This window comes from Orbicella franksi, chromosome 7 (genome assembly GCF_964199315.1).
Source record: "Orbicella franksi chromosome 7, jaOrbFran1.1, whole genome shotgun sequence".
NCBI classification, from domain to species: Eukaryota; Metazoa; Cnidaria; class Anthozoa; order Scleractinia; family Merulinidae; genus Orbicella; species Orbicella franksi.
In genome coordinates this window covers 7,821,100-7,847,432 of record NC_138151.1, presented here as the reverse complement: position 1 = coordinate 7,847,432, position 26,333 = coordinate 7,821,100, and the positions used below count along the sequence as shown (strand labels likewise).

General features: G+C 39.6%; 3 protein-coding genes across 3 annotated transcripts; 1 reads left to right on the top strand and 2 right to left on the bottom strand.

The window, feature by feature from the left end:
• Nucleotides 1–1,954: 1,954 nt before the first annotated feature.
• LOC145493362 (uncharacterized) lies at nt 1,955–7,429 on the bottom strand. Its single transcript, XM_081472825.1, has 4 exons — nt 7,036–7,429; nt 4,655–4,890; nt 3,455–3,536; nt 1,955–2,109 (listed from the first exon to the last, which is right to left on the bottom strand). Exons 1-4 carry the CDS (start codon nt 7,325–7,327, stop codon nt 1,955–1,957), a joined length of 765 nt encoding a protein of 254 aa, XP_081328951.1. The 5' UTR covers nt 7,328–7,429.
• A 3,114-nt stretch (nt 7,430–10,543) lies between these two features.
• On the bottom strand, nt 10,544–11,728 carry LOC145493345 (uncharacterized). Its single transcript, XM_081472801.1, has 2 exons — nt 11,633–11,728; nt 10,544–11,551 (listed from the first exon to the last, which is right to left on the bottom strand). Exons 1-2 carry the CDS (start codon nt 11,726–11,728, stop codon nt 10,544–10,546), a joined length of 1,104 nt encoding a protein of 367 aa, XP_081328927.1.
• Nucleotides 11,729–12,770: 1,042 nt separating this feature from the next.
• LOC145493304 (uncharacterized) lies at nt 12,771–25,993 on the top strand. Its single transcript, XM_081472743.1, has 3 exons — nt 12,771–12,852; nt 18,397–19,573; nt 20,722–25,993. The coding sequence occupies exons 2-3, from the start codon at nt 18,418–18,420 to the stop codon at nt 22,116–22,118; spliced, it is 2,553 nt and encodes an 850-aa protein (XP_081328869.1). The 5' UTR covers nt 12,771–12,852; nt 18,397–18,417; the 3' UTR covers nt 22,119–25,993.
• The last annotated feature ends 340 nt before the right edge of the window (nt 25,994–26,333 follow it).

Genomic DNA, 26,333 nt, shown 5'->3' with positions numbered 1-26,333 from the left:
ATCATTTTAAGTTTCAAAAAGCAGTCGCGAAAATATAATGAGATTTAAAGAGACTTTTTTGTCACTAATTTAAAAGTCAGGTGTTAATTTCGATATTTTTTTAGCTTCTCTCTTGCTTAACCTATATGAACCGATAATGTACATTGCCAACCCTGAGCTCTGTTTGCTGGAAGTAATATACAGAAACCGTAATTGGCTTATATTCGCGGTCGTTTATTTGATAACAACTAAACTAATTAACATGAAATGTAAAATGCCTAAATGTAAAAAGCCAAATTCGGTTTTAGCAAAAGCGATGGCAAACCCGCCAAACGCACTTCACTATTTCTGTCCCCAACTAATCTAGACTCAAAGAGGGGCACAGGGTGGGGAAAATCATTTCCGTGAAGCAGCTGAAGGAAAAAAAAAAAAGAAGCCCGTAATCTGGCCTGTATTCGCATTTCTAAGCCCAACAAATAAGTCCCGGATTTCATCTGAAACATTAACCCGAAAGGCAAGCCGCATAAAATCATTTCTTTCTGAGGGGAAACAATTTCCTTTAAGTTGGCATAACTTACAGTGCAACTTCTCGAACCGGGCCACCTAGAAAACTACTCAATCAAAACGTAAACTGAGAACAACGGACTTGTAGCTTTTTCGTAACAGCAAGTAATACGGGTCTGTTTGACATGATTTCAATATTATTATTTATAATATAGATAGGACCCTGCGCGGGCTCTGATTGGTCAAAAACCCATGTTTGATCAGAGTATTAAACAGAAAAAGCGTGTTTTATTGTTTTTCGCCACATTACCTCTATATCATAAAAGCAAATGAAGAAGCCTAAGCCGTGTATTACCCTGTGATGAAACACTCCGGACATTTCAGAACACTCGAGAAATGTAGAAAACACTCGCCTGCGGCTCGTGTTTTCTACATTTCCCTCGTGTTCTCAAATGCCCGTCGTGTTTTATCACAGTGTAACACACAGCCTAGGCTTCTCTATTTGTTAAATAGACACCAGTGTTTTACTGGAAAATACACCACTCGTAAAATTCATACGAAACTACATGCGGAACTCAAGTGGCGTATTTCACATATTTTCGCTAGTGAAGATAATAATAATAATAATAATAATAATAATAATAATAATATCCAGATATGTTCTAAGCGCTTTACAAAAGCAAAAGAGCTAAAAAAAAGTTCTTCGACATAAAATATATAGTACAATGATGACCTCACTGATGATACCACTGATATCATGTTTGTCCAAAACTGTACTTAAATTTTTTGGTGTATGATCGAAAAATCTTCGGATCTTCTTCGAAAGTCTTCGGCAATATTCGGTTAGCTTCGTAAATCTTTGGTAATCTTCGGCAATTTTCGGAATATGTTCGGAAACGTTTGTGTGGCTTTCGGACAATTTTTGGAGAATCTTCGGTAATCTTCAGAAAATCGTAAAAAAAGACGTTATCAGTGTGAGTTTTATACACTAAACAAAATAATACATGGTTGCTTGTATATATGGAATTTCTCTTCTCGTCTTCAACTTTAGATATCGAGTTGAACACGCGAAGAGATATTCCATATCTACCCACGCTCTTGTATTATCCTCTATGTACCATCCACTCCTCTGCGCTATATACTCAGGATTATAAATTTTGCTCGTAAAATTTAGCTTGAAAACTCATTTTGCAACGACTAAACTGAAACCGTTGAAAAGTATAAAAAAATGTAGGATCGAAACTAACCAATCAACAAATGGCGAAGTCCGCATCACTTCGCTCTTCGCTGGGTTTTCAATTTTGCTAAGTTCTCCAATGTTATTGGTTTATTTAAGAAAAAGATAATTACCCTTTGTTCTCTTTTCTAAGTGTGCCAATTAGAGTAGTCGCACTGTAATTGTGCCTGCTAAATAACTATTTCAAATTAAACAGTTGCTTCTTTCAAGCACACAAAGGTGTGGCATTTGTTCTCAAAGTATCGTGCAGCACTGGGTCAAAGAACGCCACACCGACAGAGTAACGACCTTTCCATTTCCGCCGGCCTCCATCAAATTAGGGTCACCTGTTGAACCTGTCTTTCGTTCCGGATCTTCCTTGCCTTCTTCTTGAGTCCGTGGCTGCGTTTCTAATAATACAGAAATAACTTCAATAAATAACTTAAAGTGTCAGTGGATCTAGCACTGCTGTGCTATTTGCATACTGTTGAAACTGACAAACGAATATTGAAAATTGAGCATGAAACGTTAAGAATCTGATTGGTGGGAGGCTAGCCAGTTGGTTATTTGCAAAGCCTGCAGCGAAATTCAGGAAACTATGAAAAACAGATACATAAAGCGCTAGGATGGAAGATTTGATCTCCATATCTCTAATCGAGTGTCATAGACCATTTGATCTTATCCACTTCGTTAGAGGGACATTGAGTCTTCTGGGTAACCTAACTGTAACAACAGTAGATACACACTGATAATAATAGTAAAAATAATTGAACTAATCATCACTTAAAGTCTACTTTCCAGCTTCTAAAATCAGTGCTGCCAGACGCAGCGTTGTACCTCAAACAAGACAAGCGGCGACTTTCATAACAGTTGATACGTAGCTGTGATATCTGGTTGTCTCTTCTTCCGTCAATAGGGTGTTTAAGCAAATCGCTACGGCTGGCGCTGATACGGCTGACGCTGATACGGCTGCCGGAAGTAAATTCCCCCCCAAAATGAGACACTGCGCATGTACGTCGGTTGCATCCAACCGTAGCGTGAAATCTGACTACGTGAGTCGGGATGTTTTGCCGTAGTGGCTACTATGTCGGGTTTATTTCGCTTCTCTGGCCCTTTTCAACGGACATCTCGGCATTTTAAGAATTCCATTGGATACTATATCCTTTAAACTCAATTTAAGTCAAAGATTGTATCAAGGTTGCCTTTCATAAGCTTGTAAATCCGTATCCTGAATTTACGATAAGTTTTGGCAAAGGTGATGGAATGACGAAGCGAGTCAAGTGAAATATTCGTGTTGAGCGCGAGGTTGTTTTTCTTCGGTTAAGTTTGCTTTGAGGGTTTAGTGAAGATTTATATCTGGATAACTATACGATGCTATTTTGCTTCTTTGAGTATTGATATATTTGTGCTATTCACTCGATATTCTTTGAGATATTTGTCTCTGAAATTATTTATTTCACCCATCAAATTGTCATGGTACGAAATGTATGGCATTCGCTTTCGCTCAGAAATAATCTGTTAGTCCTACCGAATAACGGCCATCGTCCTTTGAGCGAGGCCATTTGGCTGTGAGAAACTAAATAAAAGAGATTTTAAACTCCTTAGCCGATGTTTCTTTCATCTTTGTATTTCGCTTTACTCGCTAAACTTAAAATTTGGCAGACCACCGAGACGTACTCTCCCCAGACCTTTTCAGTCACGGTAGTCGTAGTAGCACCAGCCGTAGTTATTTGCTTAAACTCCCTATTAGCTTACCTTCAGCACCGCCTGTCGCACCGTCAGCCTCTGGATTCTGCTCATTACTGGATGCTTCTTCAACTTCATTCACAACCCCAACCTGATAATAAGGGGAAGAAAATAGTCAGAAAGGTTTCCAAGCCGGGTTTAACTGATACAACTTAACATCGATCCTTTTTCTCTGGGGTAATCAGGTAGCGACTTATCATGACTGATCAAGACCGTGCTACTAGTATGACAGCGAACACACAAGTGTGAACTTAATAAAGTCGCTCCCTTGGAATACACATAAAAGCCGCGCAATGAACATTCTGTAAGTCCATTCTTAATTTCAAGAATGATCGATCTTGGCATGTATACTCGGAAATCAAGACAATGCATGGTAATAAGCTATATCCAACAACCCTGACTCAACTTATCCAGCCAGTCCATGGCAAACACAGTAATTAATTAGTAGAGGTGATCACTAGTCAAGAAGAATTTCAGCCTGGCAAGAGGGCGGGATTTTTTTGCGATTACTCGGAAACCTTTCCTCCTTTACAGACGTCGTCTTGTTTCACTGATCATGAAAACACAATTAAGGGGGTGGGGGGGGGGGGTCAATCCAAAACATATGACTTCAAGGGGGAACGGTCAAAAAATATGGTGTGTAAGGGGGGTCAATCAAAATGATTACCATTAAGTGCATTGACAGCATCTATAACGGCGCAAAAATTTCTACCAGAATACCTTATAGCGTTTCCGAGGTCTTGAAGATTTAAGTTTTCCCGGGGGAGTACGCTTCCAGATCTCCCTACTTTGTTATGTACCGAACAGCATCAACTCAATTACACGAACTATTTGATTCCAAATACAGTCGACCTCCACAAACAACAACGTCCAATCTATAAACAGTTGCGTGTTAACATTTTGTCCTGTTGTTAATCAGTGCACTTGCAATATTACACTAATATTGCAATTTTATCTAATATTATTAAGTTTAGCTTGATAAATTCATTTGAGTTTGTCATTTTCCGGGGGGTAATCTGAAAAAACTTAGGATTATGAGGGGGACAGGGTAAAACATTTCTCATAAGAGTCTGATAAGAGGAAGGGTCATTAGATATCACAAAACTAGTTATCAAACATCACCAGCCCCATATACCCATAAATAATGGACGGTCCCTAATCTGTGGTGTCGATCCCATAAAAGTGTTTTTACTCCCCCTCAGTTGTTACCGTAGTGGGCTCAAACTTCTGTCCTTTCTTCTCAAAGTAATGCAGTAGAGCCTCCTCGTGGATCTTTCTGTGTTGTTTGTTCCAAGAAAAGATGAAACTTTTCCTTCCATCAAGGTATTCCTCGTTAAATTGTGACGATATCTTTCTCTTAGCCCATCGTGAAAGAACAACTCTATTTTCTTCTTCACGGTCTTTGTAGTTATCGTCTCCGCCGATGACTATGATAACGTTGTCGCCTTAGAAAGAAATGATCAGTAAGGGCGAATTACGTTAGTACATTTAAAATACATATTCATTCGTGATAGAGAACTTTGCCTTCAAGCGAGGCGATGTGAAAAAAGGCTGCGAGAAATGGTGTAAACAAGGCTTTATTGTTATTGACTTTAAAATGTCTGTTTTTTTTGGGTTTTTTTTTTTCCATCTCGTTTCTTCCAACACCTCGCACCCCTACCAACAGTTTTGGCCGGTGGCTCACTGGCGCCCTTTGAAATTGTTGGTTTGATTGCTGTACCGTTTGGGGCTCTGCCGGATTCGCCTTGGACTGTTGGCAGTCTTTTTTTTTTTCTCGAAAAGAGGCTGGGAGGCGAGACACTCGTTGGCATTGGGACGAGACATGCGCTCGGCACTCGCAAAACCCAACCCCTTTTCGTCCACACCACCCTTATGCGTTCGTGCTAACGGATAAACACTCGTCTGACCCTAAGAGAAAAGACCGGCTGCCAGCATACTATAGGTTCTTCTTAACTATCATACCGCAATAATCAGTCCACCACTTAATGATTCTCACATGTAATATCTGAGCTATGGCTGCGTTCCTTTGGGGTGATTTGGATAAGGTAATGTAACTTTATTTAGAGTCGTAAACTTTAGGAGTCGTTGCCCAATCTCCCGAGCCGGGGGCTCATGATAAAAACGGACAACTATTTACAAAGGCATTACTACTTACAATTACTATATACATTCATCATCATCATTTTTTCCCTTTTTAATGTTCTTAATGTAACTATATACATTAAGAACATTAAAAAGGGGAAAAAAAGGAAAATTCGATTTAGATGAATCCAGAATTAAAATATAAAATATTCCTAAAAGTAACTAGTGCTAATATTAAACATTTGAGCTAGTATATATGCAGTTCATACACTGGCACCCTGCAAACTCCACACCATTCAAACGAGAACGAAATTGTGCCAAGGTGGTCGAGGATTTGGTGCTAGCTGGTAACTGGTTCCACATGTGGGCAATCTTATACAGAAAGGAGTTGTGCATGACAAGGCTGTTATATGGTGGCTGTACAACATTTAAGCCAATACCTCGTAAATTATAGTTGGTTATCCTAGGTGTAAGGATCAGTGATCCCAAGATCACTTGGATCATGGTGCATCAAAGGAGCAGTGAATCCGTGACTATAGTGGATTAATCGACTACTTTGATGTACCATGATTTGAGTGATCTTGGATTACTGATATTGTTCCAGATTACCTCAAAGGAACGCATCCTATATCTACATCTTAAAAACACTGGCAGTCCTATTCGTTTGTCTCGTTGATTTTGCGTCTTTTAGAGGTGGAGACATCAATGTTTTCGGGCACGTCTTGATAAGAAATGAAATGGCCAGGGAAATCTTCGTATACAATATTGCCTCATCAGTGCTACAGTTTCTCATAAAATTTCCCAAAAATTTGAACGCGATGTAGTGGATACCTGTTGTGTGACGTGGCTTAAAAACTCAAAATGTTTCAAATAATGTATGGGCCCATTATCGCATTTGCCATGCACCAAAGTCAGTATCTCCTTCAATATTAGACCCAAAGAACTAATTGCAAAGTTTCATAAGCTCTTTCGGACTCTTTCTTTACTTATAATGCAAAATGCAAACAAGACGTCAGGCAAAAATGTCCCCATGTGAGGGTTTCAAAGTTTGAGTCGCGCGTGACGACCATTAAGTCTTTTGCAGAGAGGAGAGGCAGTTCAGTGCATGATTGCGTGACGCAGCATTTTCAATTCAACTGTAACAGTCACCAGCAAACAAAGAAAAAGCGTTTCTTTCCATTTAATATTTGCTTTCTTTAAGAATGAGGTGACACATTGCTAACAAAACAATGCTCAAAATTTCAGGGTTCTTCAACGGAGAGGTGTTTATGTGGGACATAACATGTTTAAATGGGTTTCAACTTGCCATTTTCAATTTAAAACGAAAGTACAAAGTACGGATATCAAGTAAGTTTTCATACATGGAACGGAACTAGCTTGGAACATTTTCAAGCATCAATAATCAAATTATAACATTCGCTCATCTCCTCTGGGTGGTAAAAACATACGAAATACGTGTCATAAACTAAACTAGCTTATCATCATTTGCTTTCCATTCAATGACTCACCTGTGGCCTCCTTTAACGCTCTGTAAATCTTCGCGTAACCAATTCCAGCGTTGTCTTCGTTAATTGAAAGCCGAGATTCGTTTGCTTCAACGACGAAAACGGCCAAATCCATCTTAAGGCCGGGAACTGTGCTATCACTCATCTCAGACATTTGGGAAAGCCTAAAGTAGTGCTTCTCGATCGAAATGTTGAATTTAAGTTTGCTCCTCACCTCAGAAGTGAACAGCGATTCCACCGAGTCCAGATTAAATAAACTGTCGCAGTTAAAAAGGTGAACGGTTTTCTTCTCCATCTTAATGTGTACAGTATATGTTGGTTGAAACTTGTATGACAGTTACAATAGATGTAACGAACGCGTGCTGTTCATCCTTTCTTTATAGAACAAGGTAGCCCGGAAGTTAATTATTCCCAGAATACAGCACGACGGTGTCACGCATAACTGGTAGCCAGTATTTCACACCATCTCAATAGACCTCTTTAGCTTCGCGGTCACGTGGTCTACTAGGGTAAACAAAACATTCAAGATGGCGGGCGTTAATGAATTTTCTGTTGTAGCGTGGACGAAATCGTTGCGAAATCTCGCTAAAGTGTCCGCGATAACAATAGTAAATCCTCTAAAAGGATGTGGAAAAAAAGAAATTGGAGAAAAAGGTTATAAATTCTTTACAGAAAATTACATTCATAATCTATTCGTGAAAGAAGAAGACAGTCGATCGAGGACTTGTTATGTCAAAGGCCGTTGTTTCCGAAGCCAGAAGAAGAGCGAAGCTCGTCATACCGTAAAATTGAAGATTGCTGCAGACAGAGAGGATAAAGGAAATGTGGAAGAAGCAGAATGCTCATGCAAAGCGGGGTAAATATAACTCGAAGTTCCACCACAATTACAATATAATTATCATGCTGGTGTAGGCTGTGACTTTAGGTCACATTCCACAGGTCAGGATTACAAGTCACACGTACACATCGAATACTAAGCCGAAAAGTGTTTCGTCGATTTAAAACCGACGATAGTTAACTGGGCTTTTTGAACTTGCCGTAATTTGTTATTTATCAAAAATACAAAGATTTGTGTTTTGTTTTGGACGCGGTAAAATTTTCATTACATTTTATCCAGATTTTGAAAGCTCTAATTATGCTTTCATTAAATCCAATGGTCAGTGTGCATGTTAGCAGATGAAATGTTTTTTTTTTTTGGTAAAATCTGTTTCCAACCTATATTAATCTGCTTTAACCTGTAGATAGCAATTTTAGCAATAATCTGAATTATTTTGAAGTCCAATAAATTGTTTATAAATTATGTTCAGGTTGAAGCAAATCAGTTTAGGTTGGAAACAGATGTAACCCGAGAACCAATTTAACCTGCAACATATACAATCATGTTTCAATAATGTATGGAAATCAATATTTTTGCATTGTTTACAGTGTGCAATTAGTAATAGAGAGTTAAATTTTAGTCATATTTCCATGTGTATGTAAATGTATTGTATTGATGAGTTGCAATGTGACAAAATACAAATAACTTAATTGCAGGGTTGGAGGCCACTGTAACCATGTTTTTGCCTTGTTGTACCTGCTAAATCATTGGAGTATGTTGGGGATCACGGAGATCCCAGCAGATCAAACATGTACAAGTGTGCCGCAGCAGTAACACAAGCCATGAGGTGCCAGTATTGAACCAGAACCAGTAATGAAATGTACCTTTGTCAAAGCCTCATCTGACCAAGGTGGCAAGCGAAAACTGGCTCCAGTAACTTGTAAACTTTATGATGCGAGGGGTAAACATCTCAAGTTAAATGGGTGGAAGCCGCAACATGTGATGGAAATGTGTCATTATCTTTCAAACAAAGAAAAACATTCCCCTTTTTCATACCTGATCAGTGATCAGGAATGTTCAACAGTTACACATACTGTTTTTGGGAATGTCCCTCTTGGTTCAACTTTAGGGTATCAACTGACTGATTTAAAGGAAACCAATACAACCTTTGCTTTTTATAAACCAAACAATTGTGTGACACTTCCAAGGGATCAGCAACCACAGGGGGTTTTGGTTTTTCCCAAGATTCCAATTTCTAGTGCATGCAGTCAGCCATTTATTCCTCCCAGTAGCTTTACACATACGATGTCGGATCCAATTTTGCAAAGCACTAGCATAAACATTGAACGAGCTTGGGACCTTCAGATCAACACTGTTAGTCAAGCTCAGGAGCCCACATGGTTTGAAGAGCGTAAACTTCGACTAACAGCTTCAAATTTTGGGAAAGAACTTCATAGAAAAAAAGAGCCTACAGAGCCATTTCTTAAAAGTATTTTTGAAGCAAAGGATCTTTCAAATGTAGCATCAATTCGTCATGGAAAACAAAATGAAAAAGTAGTTAGATCTCACTATGCAAGAAAAATGCAGAAACACTTGGATAACAACTTTACAGTATATGACAGTGGTCTTGTTGTTAACCCCACCCACCCCTACCTTGGTGCTACCCCAGATGGTAAGGTGTTTGACCCAACTTCTGACCGTCCCTTTGGATTACTAGAAATCAAGTGTCCCTACACTTGGAGGAATCACACCATGGAAGCAGCATGCGAGGATAGAAACTTCCCCTGCAGTATGGTTGATAGAGTCCCAAAGCTTAGAACTGATGATAAACAAGGTTATTATGCACAAATCCAGGGACAACTTGCCCTTAGTGGCTTACCTTGGTGTTACTTTGTAATATATCTATCAGGATCACGTAGTCTTTTTGTACAACGTATTAACTTTGATCCTACCTACTGGAACAATACACTGTTACCTAAATTAACCATGTTTTATTTTAAGCATTGCATTCCATTCTTGAGCAAAGAAAGGGCAACATCTGTTAATCCATGTGAACAGTCACTTTGCCACACCTACAGTGTATCCCATTGAGAGTAGTAACTGTTAATACTGCATCAACATTAATGCACCAATTGAGGCTCCTTTGAATGGAAAAGCAAGGAAAGTAAGTGTATTTGTTATTGTTACAAACAAGTGCATTACTTAACTTTCCCTGGTAGCATTAGGTACAGGGTATTTAATGTGTCTCACGTTTCTGTCACTGTTTTGTTCTGCAAGTAGATCTTGATTATTAAGTTAGTCTTTGACTTCCTCAGCTAAAATAGGATCCATAAAGTTTGAGAGCAAACAGCACACTGTCCAAAGTTGATTTATGGTTCCCAGTGAGCTGATTGGGAGTCTACTGTTGAAAAGAAGAAAACGCCTGACCCTCCCAATGGCTCTTTCAACTTGAATCCTGTGTTTAGCTATTGTTTGTGTTCTTATGACTTCATTTTCATTAAATTGAGGTTTTTCTTTTAAAAATGGAGGAATGTTAAGTTGAAGTCCGATTTTCTGTAAGTCTCCTCCTATGTCAAACCCCTTGTCAGCCATTATGCTGTCACCGTCCAAGATTTCTGATACTTCCTTTTTTCTTGACAGTAAATCGAGAAATCCGCTCCTAAAAACTACCTGTTTGTCGGATATGGATCCTGTCTATAGCTGTGAGACAAACATAAAGTCTTCCATGGAATCGACTCCTACCAGGGATTTCAATGTATTTGTAGATTTATAGTTTGAATAACTCTGGGACTGAATAACAAGGGAGGAAGGACACTGAATTTTTAATTCAGTGCAGTCAATTATAATAATGTTATTGGGATAATCTTTCAACTTTTTGGGCATGTTTTCTAGGATGACGTTCCTGTGAGGCCAGATCTTCAGGGTGCCAAGTTGGATAAGCAACAGATTTAGCCATGTAATAAATGTATTTGATATTGTTGCTTCTGCGACATTAAATCTCATTGCTAAGTCAAGATTGGTTAGACCTAAACGAAGCTTCATCATAACTAGTAAAAACTCGTCTTCCACAAATAGAACATGATCTCTTGAAGAACCAGGATCAGCTTCTGGTTCCGAGCTCCCATCATCATCACTTTGTGATTCTTGATCAGAGTCGAATAACAACGACGTATCAATTTTGCGCTCTTTGCTCGCCTTCGTGTTCCAGTATGTGATGTTCTTTCGATGACCACTAGGGAGAACAAACTCAAGTACCCTTCGAAACTTTTCATAACTGGAAAACCCAGTTAAATGGCTAAAATATTTCTTTTCATTACCTCTTCTGTGCACTATATCTCTCAAAACACTCACCGAGAACCTATGCTCGCAAGGTATGTCAATGTTTGATTGAATGGAACGCGAGACAAAGTTCTCCCTACCAGTTTCGTCGTATTCTCCTTCACCCTCGGATGCCGTTTCCGTTAATTCCGATTCTAGCAAAAGATTCACCTCCTCGATCTTTCTTAGTTTTTCTGGTAATGATCGCTCAGGTGTTTGTTTAGTCCAGCTAAAAATTGATGGACAAGCGCCGGCTCTCAGATACCTTTTATTAGCGTGAGGGTTTACGAAATCTTCCTCTCGGAAGTGATCTGAACAACGTTTTGAATATTTCGTGACCGCAAAATCTTTCTTCGTGTCCCTTTTTATCCTAGAGATCCAAACCTACAAGGTAAACAGATTAAATTACAGGTCCACATATAACACAAATTTACGCGATCGAGCGATCAGGTTACACGTGTTCACCTTGAGGAGTTTCTTGTCCTCTGGGAATCCATGCCAAGATAGCTCTTCCATAGTTGAGTTGTTGTAGCAATCATAAGCACAACAGTAGTGCACCATTTTGAACGAAAACAAGCGAAATTACGTCGAAAGAAGAGAACGTATCCTAACTCCGCGGTCTCTCGCTGCAATTCCTTTGCAAACACGAATGTTTGTTTACCCAATGTAAGTCACGTTTTCACCCTATGACGTAACAGTCTAAAGAGGTCTATTGATGAGGGGCAGTTTGCGTTATATTACTGACATCGATTATGATAATGCATTTTCATATTTTTTTTCTCACCAAACACCCATGACTACATGCTCATGTTCCTATGCCTATATAACGTAGCAGCGGGCTGCACACTAACGGACCGCTGATTAGGAAAAAAAATTACGGGTCGTGGTGAATGGAGAGTCGGTTGAGGGAGTCGGTGTCGGAGTCGTAAGCGTGGTTATGGCCTAGTGAAAATCGAAAATCGAAGTCGTAAGTGTAGTCATAAGCTCCACGAATTCGGAGTCCACGAGAACAATCAGAACGTTTCCATTTTCGTCTGATTCTGCCTACCACTCCGTCGCTTATGATCCAATGAAAACTAGATTGTTGGAATCGGAAGCAGATGCAGAAAAAACAATCAAAATACTAGATCTTAGGTGTTGTGATTGGTTTATTTTTCGGCATCTGCTTTCTACTCCGGTAATTTAGTTTAGCGACGGGGTCATAAGCGGAAAAGGTATTCTACCTCCGAAACTGTCCGCTTGATTTTCACTAGATCGCATCGATCAGCGCTTCTGATTACGACTCCGACTCCGTGTCTAGTCGATACCAGCCTTAAAAAAACATCTCTTTTGAGGAGTTCCTCAATTTAATTTAATAACAATTGATTCATACTTTTAGCGTGCATTTCTTTTTAAAGTCTGTAGCCTATTTTGTGACAAATTTGTAATATCGCGTGACATTGTTTTATCCCATAAGACTTTGCTTCTTCGTTTGTGTTTACTCGTTTGCTCGCATTTCGATCGCCCCTAAACTCTCAACAAGTTTAGGACCAATTTGGAGGTGATCCACCTGGATCTTCAATCGGCCAACCCTCAGCCTGCTAAAACAAGCCCTCGCATGGTCTGGTGACGCCTTTGTTCATCCTGGTGAGGTAACCGGAATGTTACTTTCCGACTGAATCCGGCTTTCGGTTTTAAGTGTGGAGGTAAGAAAAAAGGAGTCGTAAGCCTTGAAAAGTTTCTTTACTAATACATTCCGTTTTGTCTCGTATGTATACGTTGTTATCAAAGTTTGATTTCCTACTTAAATATGTCCAACTTTTAAGTAAAGAATTAGGAGCTGGATCTCTCCGTTTATAGGAAATTCAATCATTAACCAAAAGGATCGGTGTACTCACTCACCGCTTTGCCCGCTTTGCGAGGAGGCTAGTTTATGTGCAGTCAATATGACGTACGGGATCTTGTATATATTTGTCGACAACAAGTTTCACACCACATGCTGAGCTATCTTTAAAAGTCTTACTGCAATGTACAAAACGCACAAGACAACGAAAGTGAATCTGTTTATTTGGTTATACAATTTGCTATCGATCACAAATTTCTGGCACACTCGTGTTGTTATCTCCCGCTTTGAAACAGGAAGATATTAAACAGTTCTCTCTTCTCCCGTTACAGTTTTGTGTAGTGTGAAAAAATGGCCTCATAAGGTATATGGCTCTATAGCCAACACATGAAAATTTACTGCTATTAAAATAAATTACGTCTATGATCGATATGATGTGATTATAAGAATTTTGTATTCATTAAAGGGAACTAAAATTGTATTCAAGAATCAGGGATATATTATGTTATGCGTTGTCACCAGCCGATATTTTAAGGCTTACTGTTCGTTATAAAGCAGTTGCTCCGTTGAAAGCTTTCTGCATGCATATTTGTGGCATAATTTTGACGATGCAGCTCTGTTTGTGTCGGAGGCTCGATCACGTTAAATGAATATTTGAAGAACAGAGGTTTGCAGAATGCTACAAATTACGGTCTAACTGAATGGTTTCTGACCAAATAACTTCCTTTAGATTTAACTTGTCTACTTGATATTATAAAGCGGAAAGCGGAAAGCGAAAAATCGAGAAATCGAAAATCGACAATAGAAAAATGTCTTTATTTATTCACGTTGGCATCATTGTTTCATACTGAATAGGGCGATCGTTGTTGGTGTCAATCGCACAAAAAGTTCATCGGTCTCAAATTCCTTGGGACAGTTAATCGTGCTGTACCCTTTCAATATTCAGAACTGATTGATTTTTGTGGCATGATCGGAAACTGAATCACTTTAGCTAATGAGGCAAATATTATAACCAAATGTTCCCCTATAACTTGAGTCACTTCTGTTGAATGCCTGCGTAACCATGCACAAATAATGCATTGTAACATACGAGTAACATGCGACTAGCATACTAGTACATACGAGTAACATACCAGTACATACAGATACATACGGAAATATACAGGCTATATACCAATACATTAGTTTACATACGAATACATAGGAGCAACATACGATGGCAGTAGGGTAAAAAACATGAAATGTACCATTTTTCGCGCGAGTCATGCCTTGCACAGACACGCGAGCGAGCGCAAGTGCCACACGCGCGCGTACTACACATATACGCCTGTGTCATACTCAGAAACAAACCTGAACGCCCTGAGCACTGATGTGATATGATGCCACGATACATACGGTAATAAAAGGTAAAATAGTGAATCAAAATTAATAAACGGGCAGACTATGAGTATTGCCTGATCATTTTCTCTCATTGTGATCACAGAGTCGAAAATAGCGAGAGTAGGGCACGACAGATGAGAGAAATAGTTTACCAAATAAGGTGCAACTGGCTCCTTGTGGTGACTGTTGACACATCAAGATTATCTGATGTTGTGGGAAAGACCAAAGTACACACGCGCGAGTCCGCCGAAAATAAGCGGAGACAAGCGACAGCCGGAAATACGCCTGTGTTCGCAGGCTACAGAATTTTAATGAGATCGGTTTCTTAGAAACGTCTTTGACATCTACCAAAATTTCCGGAAAGTTGGCCGCACATTAGACTTCAAATGTATCCCCAACACATGTAAATGGAATCGCGTTAATTATCCAGGATTGGGTGGTATTATAAAAGGAAGCCTTCATGGATCTACTTAGCACTGGTGACAAAATTGTTTTTATGGGGCTATGGCATATTTTGAATCCCGGACCTTGTCACGATTTTCGACGCCATCTTGACGGGTAGGTAAAGTGAAAAAGAAAAGAAATTACAGTGTTTGTATGGGAATACGATGGCAAATAACTTATTCCAAAATGTAAATTTACACAATTTGTGAGTCGCAACGTTAAAATACTAGGTAGAAGATTTTATTCACCAGATTTGAAGGATGTAGCTTGTAACCCTGCAAATAGGTGTATGATGTTCCATCCCCGCCAAAAATCAACTTTAGAACTAAACAACTAAGTATCCATTAAAGGAATCGATCGACATTCGACCGCGAATGCTTTTAGTACATATGATCCTGCTTTCCTGGGCTTCCTTGCCTTATACATTTTTTATTTTGTAAATATATTTACAAATGGCAAAAAATAAAAACGAAGAAATATTTTAAGTTAATTGAAGGCGTCGAACGCGCGTTCCACTGGTCCTGATTCACTGCTAATACTTTGGACTGTAATCTAGACGAAACTAATGGATGATCCATGACATCTATGAGTAATCAACTGATTAGTCATATGTAATGATTATTAGCGATGATCAATGAGTAATCAATGAGTAATCGATGGGTAATCAATGATTACTCAACTGGTTGGTCACTGAATATCGGTGATGGTCAATGAGTAATCGATAACTAAGAATTCTGTGGCCTATATATCGATTACTCATCAATGCCATTGATGATTCATTGATGCTATTGATTACTAATCCATTAGTTATTGATTGCCCATCGATTACTCATTGATTACACTATATTTCTAAGCTGCTTTTCTGACCAATTTGGTTTATTATAACTGACTTTACTAGAACTGTACGTGAATGGTTCCAGACGATAAAAAAAAAAAAGGAAAAAGGGGATTGTTCATGCAAGGCTTAACGGGGAAAGTAACTGATTTCACAAGAATCCAAGACTCGTCTCTCGTTCATTACAATGTATGGGCCATCTGTGAGAGAAACGAAACAGTATGTATCATATTTATTTGACGGATGGTCAAGTCACCGAGAAGAAAATGTTTAGAAGGTTGAGTTGTCTCTCTCTTTCGCTCGCTTTACATACCGTCGTTATAAGTCAAATAAGTTTGCACTACGATACGAGAAAGAGAGAGAGTGCGACGAGAGAAAGAGAGAGAGCGCGCAAGGAGCACACGTGTTCGAAAGTTTTTATCTCTTAGGTTAGTTAACAAGAGGAAAATCGCCAAATGACATTTTGATTCTTGATTTCAATCATGGAAGACGTGAAGAAGTTAAAAAAAGATCACGAAGAAGTGAAAAGCCAACTCAGCTGCACATACATTCGTGCTCGTATGAGCCGTGAATATAAAGAGAGAAGTTAATGAAGCGCTTCCCATGAGGAGCAGTTTGCCGTTTTTTACTATTTCTAAAGATTTTTACTGATCCAGGTCTACAAAAGATCCGATACTCCTAATTTTTGTGTCACTGTGTTCTTGGCTCCGTTTGAGTTCTTGTCGAATTGTACGACTACAGAAACAGCGCTAACGAAAGAAACATGACAAACAACCGGCGTTCTTAAGAGATGGGAGAAAGAAGGAATCGAATCAAGGAATTTTTCAACAGCGTCAAGACAATCCCAATCGAGATGAGGAATATTATTCCTGTGAGCATTTAAAGTAATCATACCGGGCTGAAAGTGCACCGAAGCCCCAAAATATTTTTTCATTGAAACTAATCTACTTATAATTAGAAATACTTCTGCGAAAAACATCTGGATTTATAACATAGCCTTAGCGAAGCGCGCGTTCTGATTGGCTAATACGCTCGATCCATTTACCGATGGGTTGCACGCTGACGTCAGTTTGTTTATTTGTTTGTAAAACATAATTCCTATTTTTTCTTCTCCTAAAATATGGAAAAATCTAATAATTCTTCCGGAGATGAGGAGTATTATTCCTGTGAGCTACGAAATTTTGAGCGTAAGTTTTTTTGCCGGGTCTCCACCTAGGAAATTTGTGAATTTAAGCGAGCAGGAGTTGAATCAGCTGGTAGAAGCAAAGGCACTCGGTCCTCGGAGACGGGCCAAAACAACAACAAACTGGTCTGTAACAAGGCATTGCGGAAATATAAGAGAGAATTTCTAGCAGTTTGACGACAAAAAAATTAAGCTTTCATTGTAGAACTTTTCTGGCATCGAAAGCCATTTTTTAAAATGCTTTTGGCGAACAAAACTTGATCGTTAGAGCTTTAACAAATCTCTGTTTGTAAAGGTTTACATGGGAAATCCATCTGTTCCAAAAACGTTAAGAGTAATAGTTTCTCTGAACTTTTCTGAATTTTTAACAAATATTGGTAGCCTCTGATGAATTATTTCAGTTCCCGGGTTTTAGTTAAGTTTTGCTCGAACGTTCGTCGCTCGATGTCAATTGAAATCGATAAAGAAACAGCCGTTCGAAGGAAAGACTGCATCGCCGCACAAATATAAGCTTGCATTTTTGACATTTTCCTTTAGGCCTCCGTCTTCTGTTTATTTCAGGTTGTTTTACCAACTAACGAAAAAAACTGATCCAAATTTAAGCTTAACCAGTTTTTGAGAAACGCTTTTACCGACTTTAATTTTCGTTTGTTGTCAGCTTGATATTTAGGTTAACTGGGCCGTTTGAAATTGTTTGTTTGCCCGAGAAACTATTAACTCGCCGCGATCTGGCAAGAAAAATTTTGATGTGTCGCTTTGTCAGATTTTTGAGTTTACATTTTCGCGCGGTTTATCACGCTTTTGACTTCATGTAAGCCGGCCGGACGAGTTTCAATATATACTATCCCAAAAGTCTCAATGTTGTAAAATAGATGGTAAGCGTGCAGTGTCCAACAATCGAGTTAGGATGCACTTGCGAGGTTTGCTAAGCACTCAAGAAGCTAGAGTCGCTTCTTTCGTGCTTAGCATCCTCCCGCGTGTATCCATAACTCGATAGTTGCACCCTGCACGCTTACCTTTTCTTAATTGGTCACATCCTAGATTTTCTGACAGCATTAATGTAAGACATCACAGTTGCAGTTCGCTTGTGCCGTTCAAAATTTAGTTCTGGAACATTGTATGATTCTGTTCTTTGTTTTGTTTTGCTTTTTTTTTTCATCATGAAGTGATTTCAGTGTAGCTAAATGGTTGCCCCTTAAAATACGAAAAATACAATGAATTGCTATTATATTTCAGGAAATGGTTTTCAAGATAATCTAAATCGTAAAAAAAGGGTTTCGTATAACACTAACAAGAGAGGATGTTGCCAGCCATCACGAGCTTTGTCAGATCGAGTAATTATGCACCTGTCACCCCTAACTCAGGAAAACGTGGGGCATGGTGGGAGGGGGATTTTGTGGGGGCTTTAACTCTTCTCCTTTCACCAGGGTTGAGGTATTAGTTTATTTAAGTTTCATGAAGCCTACTGTAACTGACGTGGTTTATGTATGGGTTGAAAAATTACTGAATACTAAGGCCACGCTTCCGTCGCATTTTAACGAGTTTATCTGTCTCCGTTTCTGCAGGAGATTCTGTAACATGACACAATGTCCACAGGGACATTATTATATGTTACGCTCTTGGCAGACGAATGGAATTCTACCAAAGGCGGACTGTCGACCATGAACAGAGAGCTGGCTATACAGCTGGCTAAACACCCGAACGTGTCTGTCACCTTCCTTGTTCCTAAATGCACTGAAGAGGACAAGAAAGCTGCTGGAAAACACAATATTAGAATCGTGGAAGCAAAAGAGCGACTTGGTTATGAACCACTTGATTGGTTAAGTTTTCCTCCGAGAGATCTCGACATTGATATAATCATTGTTCATGGCGTAAAACTTGGAAAACCAGCTCAAGTGATAAGGGAGACCCATCATTGTGCGTGGGTACAAGTTGTGCATACTGCCCCTGAAGAGCTTGCGATGTTCAAAACCTACTCTGGTGCCATATCGAAAGGAGATGAAAAACAATGGACTGAAGTAAATCTGTGCAAAATTGCCGATCTTGTCGTAGCAGTTGGACCCAAACTTCTTGAGTTCTATTCAGCCTATCTCAGCTCGTGTGGCAAAACTGTCTTCAATCTTACGCCAAGCATCTTCACTGAATTATCTACTTTGAAGCTTTTTACGCAAGGAGTTACGAAGTTTCGTGTTCTAGTATTTGGGCGTGGTGACTCTAAAGATTTTGAGCTTAAAGGATTCGACATTGCTGCTAAAGCAGTCGCGGAACTGAATGACAGAAGTTACCATCTCATCTTTGTAGGTGCAAGTGGGAATGAAACACGAGTGGCAAAGAAGTTACTGAAGCAAGGCCTGAGTCGAAGTCAACTGACCGTGAAAGGGTACGTTGAAAACCGTGATCACCTAGCTACACTGTTATCTACAGCGAATCTTGCTGTTATACCTTCAAGAACCGAGGGATTTGGTTTGGCAGCCCTGGAAGCCTTAGCTGCTGGTCTTCCATTCCTTGTTAGTCAAAACAGTGGATTTGGAGAAGCCCTGCAGCAGGTACCCTCTGGTTCTTCTTGGATTGTAGACTCCGAGGATCCAGAGCAGTGGGCTGAGGCCATCAAAGGTGTGCGAGAAAAAGGCAAGGAAACATCCCTTAGGGAGTGTCAAGAACTACGCATGCGCTATGCCGAGAAGTACAGCTGGGAGAAGCAGTGCAACGATCTTGTGGGAATAATGCAAACCTTAGTTCGTGGTAAGTAGTTTGAAATATTTCACCATATTTGTTGGGTTGTTGTCATTCCCAAATAATTTATGATTAAATCGAGATGTGATAAAGCAAAGAGATGCGAAATTTATGAACTCGACGTTTTGGATTCATCAAGACGCCATTATCAAGAGAAAATAAGTATAAAAAAGCGAATATTTAAGTAGGCTAGAGATGAAGATTAACATACTAATTAGAACCTAAACAAACACTTTAGCGCAAATTGAGTCAGTTTGTACATTTTACTCTGGTTTGAATTTGCGTATGAAAAGCATCTCATGAATGAGGCAATCATATTTGCCGGTACATTTCGCAAGCACGTAAAACTGTTCTCAGAAAATGGCGGTATCTGACCATTAAATTGGTCACATTTCAACGAAGAATGTGACCAGCTAAGAGAAGTGGTCTGTAAGTTTAGATATCCACAACATTTGATTAATATGGCTATCAAAAAGTTTTCGACACTAAAGTATCTGACCCACAGCCCTATCCATCGTCACAAGAGAAAACGAACACTGTTAGAGTGATCCTACGGCAACTTTGCAGACTACATTTTAGAGTAGGAACCGTCATCCAACCTGTGTTTGTGAGTCGGAAGTTCAATGAAGATCTTAAGGTGCAAGAAGCTAAGCCCTTTATTGTTAAACAACAATGTGTAATTTACAAATTCAAATTTAACCTGCGTGATGCAGGACATGTGGATACGCGTGGGCACCCGCATGAGCGTGTAGACACAAAAGCAAGTCAGAGAGCTTTTTGATTTTTTCTTTAATGGCCCTCGCTTTTCGTGTTTGGATGGGACCGTACATCAAAGGGGAAAAACTCGATCCGTAAAGGCAGGTTTTCATTATTTCATATAAGCGTAAGCATAAGCATAAGCAACATACGTACGCAAGGGGAGCAAGATGTTGAGACAATGGCGCTTTTTTTCTCTTAACAACAGTCGCTACTTAATAATTAATAACACTTAGCAGCATCTCACTGTGTCTGCTATGTCGCTAAGCTTATGCGTATGCTTATGCACTAATCGAAAGAATACACCCCTTCGATATGTCTTTGGGGAGTCGAAGGGCACAGACCTGCCACGCTGGGCATGTTTTAGTCACAAATGGCGAGAAAATTACTTTTTTTCTTAGGTAAAGTCCAAATACCGCAGCAAATGTTAGGAAGAGCTTCCCTGCCAGGAGAAAAACGACTGAGAACATCAATACAGCGATCGAGACGGAGAAGCCCTACACGAGAAGATCAGTCCGTGATTGAGCAAAGATCAGAGGAAGGCTCATTCATCCGCCGCAAATTTGCTGTAGAACAAAGAGGAGAAAGCCTATACAGTTGTTCCAATTATGCTAAAAAAGAAAACCAGGACAGCTTCTTCAGTCGCTCTGACGATAGTGCTGACCAAATAAGAGAGGACAGCTTACTCAGTCGTGTTAACGTTGGTGCACAAAACCGTGAGGACAGTTTTCTCAGTCGCTCCAACAGTGCTGAACAAAGTAGAGGGGGCAACGCATCATTCAATGGTCCTAACAGCGTTGAGAGAAGAAGAGATAACAGTTTATCAAATTGGTCCGACAATGCAAGACAGAAAGAGGACAGCCTATCCAGTGTCGAAGGAAGAAGAGTGGACAGCTTATCAACCTGCCCCAGCAATATCGAACAAAGAAGGGAGGACAGCTCATTGAGTGGTTCCAAGATCGTGAAGAGAAGAAGAGAGAGCAGCTTATCTAGTCAGTATTCCGGCAGTGAAGAAAGAGGAGGGAACAGCTCCTTCAGTGGGCGGAACAGTTTTGAGGGAGGAAGAAGAAAGGACAGTTTATCCAGTCAATATTCCAGCAGTGAAGAAGGAAGAAACGCCAGTTTATTCAGTGGGTCCAACAGTGTTGGGAGAAGAAGACAGGACAGCTTCTCCAGTCAGTATTCCAGCAGTATCGAAGAAAGAAAGGTAGACCGTTCATTCAGTTGGTCAAACAGTGTTGGGAGGAGAAGAAAGGACAGCTTATCCAGCTGCTCCAGCAATGGCTCAGAAAAAAGAGGGGAGAGTTTATTCTGTAGCTCCAACAGCGGTGAGAGAAGAAGAGCAGCCGGCTTATCCAGTCGCTTTAGTAGTGGCAAACAAAGAGGAGAGGACAGCTCATTCAGTGGCTCCAACAGGTTTGACAGAAGAAAAGACAACAGCTTATCCAGTTTCTCTAGCAATTCCGATCAGAAAAGGAAAGGCAGTTTATCTAGTGGCGCCAGCGATGCTGACAGCGTGTTTAGTCACTCCAGCACTTCTAACAGTTTATGCGGTCGCGATAGCCGTGTGGAGCGAAGAAGAGAACGCAGTTTACTCAGTTGCTCTATCAGTGCTCAAGAAAGAAGTCAGGACGGCTCATCCAGTCGCTCCAAAAGTGCTGGACAAAGAAGAGAAGACAGGCTTGTCAATAGATCCATTTCTGACGACTTATCTAGTTTACTTGGTTCCTTATTTGGTTTGATTTTTATATATGTATTTCTTAGTGCTATAGGAAACGCAATGAAAAAGAAGAAGTAGGCAAAGACATATACGATGTTTAAACCGTGCTAGAAAAATAGAACAACGCTTATCCAAAGCACTATTCGCACAGTCAGGATAATCCACAAAGCGAGGAGCAAGATCTGGAGAATAGCGTTTTTCAAGCGAAGTTACAATGTAAGCAGATTTCCTTCAGCGGGCAGTTCAGATGAATTTGGCTGACCGTTTTTTTCTTGTCGTCAATCTCTGCATGTGTGTGATAGACGGCGTTTCAAGCTCGTAACTTCAGTGCTTGGGACACAAATAACCCCTTGGGAATACTTCCATTTCTCGATGACTCGTAAAACTGACTACCTGTAGTGTGGCTCCATGTCAGAACTTTAACGGACCATCCGTTTGTAGGAGCATATTTTAAAATTATTTGTGGTATTTACCGTACCCTTATTCGTAATGAGCCAATCAGAAGCCGTGTCTATTGTCCTGATCTCCCGTGATATCAAGTCACTGACCTGATATATGTGGGTACAATATCATTCTCACTTGGCCGAATTTGGGCACTTTAAATACCTAGTCATACTGTATTAGGAATGCTTTTTCGGCATATCGCGTTCGTTTGGTCTCGCCATGAGTAATTAGATGCTATTTGATTCAATTGTTTAGGAATGTTAAATACATTTTTGGGTGAAATATTGCAGTAGCCTTAAGCAAAACAACCAAACAGACAAACAAACAAGCAAACAAACAGGCAAACAAACCAAACCGACAAACAGACTAACAAAAAAGAAGGAAAAAAACATATTACAATAAGCATTTAAATGCAGCAACGGGACATTAAAAATTCAATCACATTTTTCTGTCAGGCAAACGGCGACGATGACGGTTTGAGAGCTCTCACAACAGTTTCGAAGGGGTATTCACAACCCATGACTTAAGAATTACCCACTAATAGACAAAAAGATATATTCAAACAGCTATTATTTTGTTTATAAAGGGCTAAAAGTTACTAAATTTTAAAAACCAAAACGTTTTTGACCGTACGGTCATCATCAGTGTACCACTGATGATGACCGTACGACGACGACGACGACGACGACGACGACGACGACAACGACGACGACGACGACGACGACGATGATGATGATGATGACCGCCTTTTATAAACATCTAAAAAGTAACTATTATGACAGCTACTATTTTATTGAAAAAAAGTCAAATTGCTTCACAATTTGAATGGTAACATTCACATAATAGCAGTTTTAGGGAATTTTTATTTTTCGACTTATTTTACTGATTTCGACGGAACAAAAAATGGCTAAATTTAAAATCTAAATTTAGATCGGCAAAAAAATGGTACTTGGCGTGGTATCATAAAAACGCCGCGAAAGGGCAACTTTAACAAAGAAATTTACAGTAAATAACGCAATAACAAGAAAATATTGAAAATGAGATTTTAGCAATTAGCGCCATAAAAACTTCTAGAAACTTCTTTCATTATCAAACATATCAAACACTTTCCATAAAGATAAAATAGTGTTACATGCAATTGATTTTGTATCTTAAGTAATACTTACAAAAAAAGCAATATTTATGTAGCTACTGTACCCGACTGAGGCATAGGGGCCCCATCTGTGGACATTTAAGATTTTTAGGGGAAAGCCTTTATGAAGTTTCGTGATTTTCCGCGTGATCTGTGATTGCTGATAATGGAACGAATGCATTTTGCTTCGTTCATTTTGGGACATCGTGGGTCTGCTTTGACACTTATAATTATGAATATGCTTTTAGTTGATTTTCCAACTGCCATGCAGGAAATTCATCAGCTGAAGAGCTCAAGGAAATAAATTCCTGATGTATCTTTTAGATACAGCAATCCATTTTAGTTCAGGATATTTATGCTAACTTGGGCGTTGTCTCTCCAGTTACAGTATTGTGGTACAGTTAAGAATTGAGTCGCGATTTTACTATGTGCTTACTCGGTTAAACTTAGTTTTCTTAGCGGTAAATAGTTTCTAGTAACACTTGGTGTTATTACTTGCCAGTGAAAGCTGTATTGAATTATTTTAAGTTTACTTTTAACCTTAGTGAAACAAAAAAACATGGGTACTGCAACAGAAACAGTGTGATATAATTAAACGTTCAAAATTCAGCAACTGTAAGATGAGAAAGAAAACTATCAGATGTGGAGAATTTTGGATGAAAGGATAACTGAATGTGAAATCCTGAAGAGGAAAGGAGCCGGAATTGAAGTAAGATTTATTTAGAATAAACCTTTCTAGTTAAACTTGTTGTTGGTTGTTAACTGGCACGGAGTACCTCTGCTCGCTGGGCTAGTTTAGCCCCAAAAGACACGTAAAACACGCGTCAACCTTTTACACTTTGTTACACATTTTCTCACCATGTCAAACGAGTACCTTTTAAGTGGAAGTCCCGCTAAAAGCAGTTCACTCGACTTCGGGACCAAAAATGATTTTCCTTCATTTTTGCCAGTGAAAAGGGTTTGGCAGATATATCTAAAAAAGCAATTTATTATATTCCAATTCCTTATGTTTGCTTTGCTAAGGCCCAAAATTAAATTTTGGCCGAGCTGAGGTTGCCGACCGTGATCAGAAAGGTAAAATTCACCGATTTTGTGAAGCGTGCTACGTCCCCTTAAATGCAGCTCAAGGAATTTCGTTTTCATACCAATTCCAAGGTACATTCATTACTATGGAAACTTTTCAGAAAATTCTAAGCTTACCAGCGAGGCTGGAAGACAAACTACCCTGAGGCCTTTGTTTACCTACTAAAATTACCTAAATTTGAGGGAGAAAATCTCAAAAGCTGGGTCTAAATGATGGCTAAAAAGCACATCATCGTAAATTTCTTACTACGATTATCAGTTGAGTAAGGCGGGACGAAAGTTTGGTTACCAAGTTTTAACGTAAAAGTCGTGTTGTTGTCACGAGCAACTGGTTCCGTATCCATTGGCAGCTTGTTGGCCTTTGACGTCATTGGCAGCAAAGCGCGCGAAATTGTAGGCGACGCGACAGGCGACCATCGGCCGTTGATATTGTTACCAATGGAAACGAGGTAAGTTGCCCGTGAAAAACTTCGGGATCCGTTTACACAACAAAGAGCTGCACCAGCTTCACACAATGTCACACAAGCTGTAGCGCGACCAATTACCAGCTACTCAGTGGAGGGGCCGGGGGCAAATCCCCTGCCCTGCGCGCGCCGATCATCAGATTTGGCAAGGTTTTGTCATTTCAATATTGAAATATAATTGAAAAAGCCACCCACTGATTTCATTTTTTGGACTAGTGCAATCTTATCAGTATGACCGAACGACGACAATTATTGCACCTTTTCAATTTTTATCTACTTTTCCTCATAAAATATAAGGAGTTGCCAATATATGAGGGCAGAAGAAGCGGATATGGACCTGAAATTATTTTTTTTCTTTCCCGTTTTCGGCCGTTCGTTTTTCATAGAGAACACAATGGAAGAAAAACAAAAAATGGGGCCAAGAAAAGTCCACATGTTCGAAGCGCGTGCAGATGCTGAGAGGACGATTTCTCACTTTGTGTTTAAAGTACCCTTCCCTTTTTTTCTGACGAAATCAGCATTATTGGCTATAAAAATAGTTTGTCTTTGATTTCCCCGGCTCGCGAAACATATAGTTAAGTGATTGGACATACACTCTCACCAGTATGAGACTCAAGGGGGGTGCTTGGAGGTACTCCCTTATATGGGCCATATGCGGCCCCAAAGGTAGGTGTTTTCAGCCGTTTTGGTCATAAATAGCGTATAATTATCAATTTCTTTCAACAGCAGGGGCCCTTGATTTTGAGCGATAAGCTCCGACCATGGGATTCGTTGTTACGATGCTCAAGGCCATGTGAGATCATTTTGAACTTCCCTCAAAGCCAGAGAGCGAAATTCCCCTATAATGAACAAGCTAAAGGACATGGTGAAAGAATGCTCAAGTTATAAATAGATTCAGTGGCTTGTCAATCTCAGTGCAGCTTCGAAAAGTCACTTACAGTGTAACGTTCACTAAGCCTTTTCTGTTGTAAAAAAAAAATGTACGGCCAGTGGTGAGTGCTGAACTACGGGTACAGGCGAAAGGATTCAGTTGCATCTTTTGTTTAATTGCTGCTAGGTTTAGTGATGGCTAAGAATATAAGTCTGTATTAACACCACTTCCAATTCAGCTATGTTAATGCTCGTGATACATGATATATGTAGAAGTGTTATCAAAAATGTATTTTTCTC

Coding starts and splice junctions, on each gene's coding strand:
- LOC145493304 (XM_081472743.1), top strand. CDS start 18,418: ATGTCCACAGGGACATTATTATATGTTACGCTCTTGGCAGACGAATGG. Junction 19,574..20,721: donor AATGCAAACCTTAGTTCGTG/GTAAGTAGTTTG, acceptor TTTTTTTCTTAG/GTAAAGTCCAAATACCGCAG.
- LOC145493345 (XM_081472801.1), bottom strand. CDS start 11,728: ATGGTGCACTACTGTTGTGCTTATGATTGCTACAACAACTCAACTATG. Junction 11,552..11,632: donor AGGACAAGAAACTCCTCAAG/GTGAACACGTGT, acceptor TTTACCTTGTAG/GTTTGGATCTCTAGGATAAA.
- LOC145493362 (XM_081472825.1), bottom strand. CDS start 7,327: ATGGAGAAGAAAACCGTTCACCTTTTTAACTGCGACAGTTTATTTAAT. Junction 3,537..4,654: donor AGAAGTTTGAGCCCACTACG/GTAACAACTGAG, acceptor CCTTATTATCAG/GTTGGGGTTGTGAATGAAGT. Junction 2,110..3,454: donor TGCGACAGGCGGTGCTGAAG/GTAAGCTAATAG, acceptor CTGTATTATTAG/AAACGCAGCCACGGACTCAA.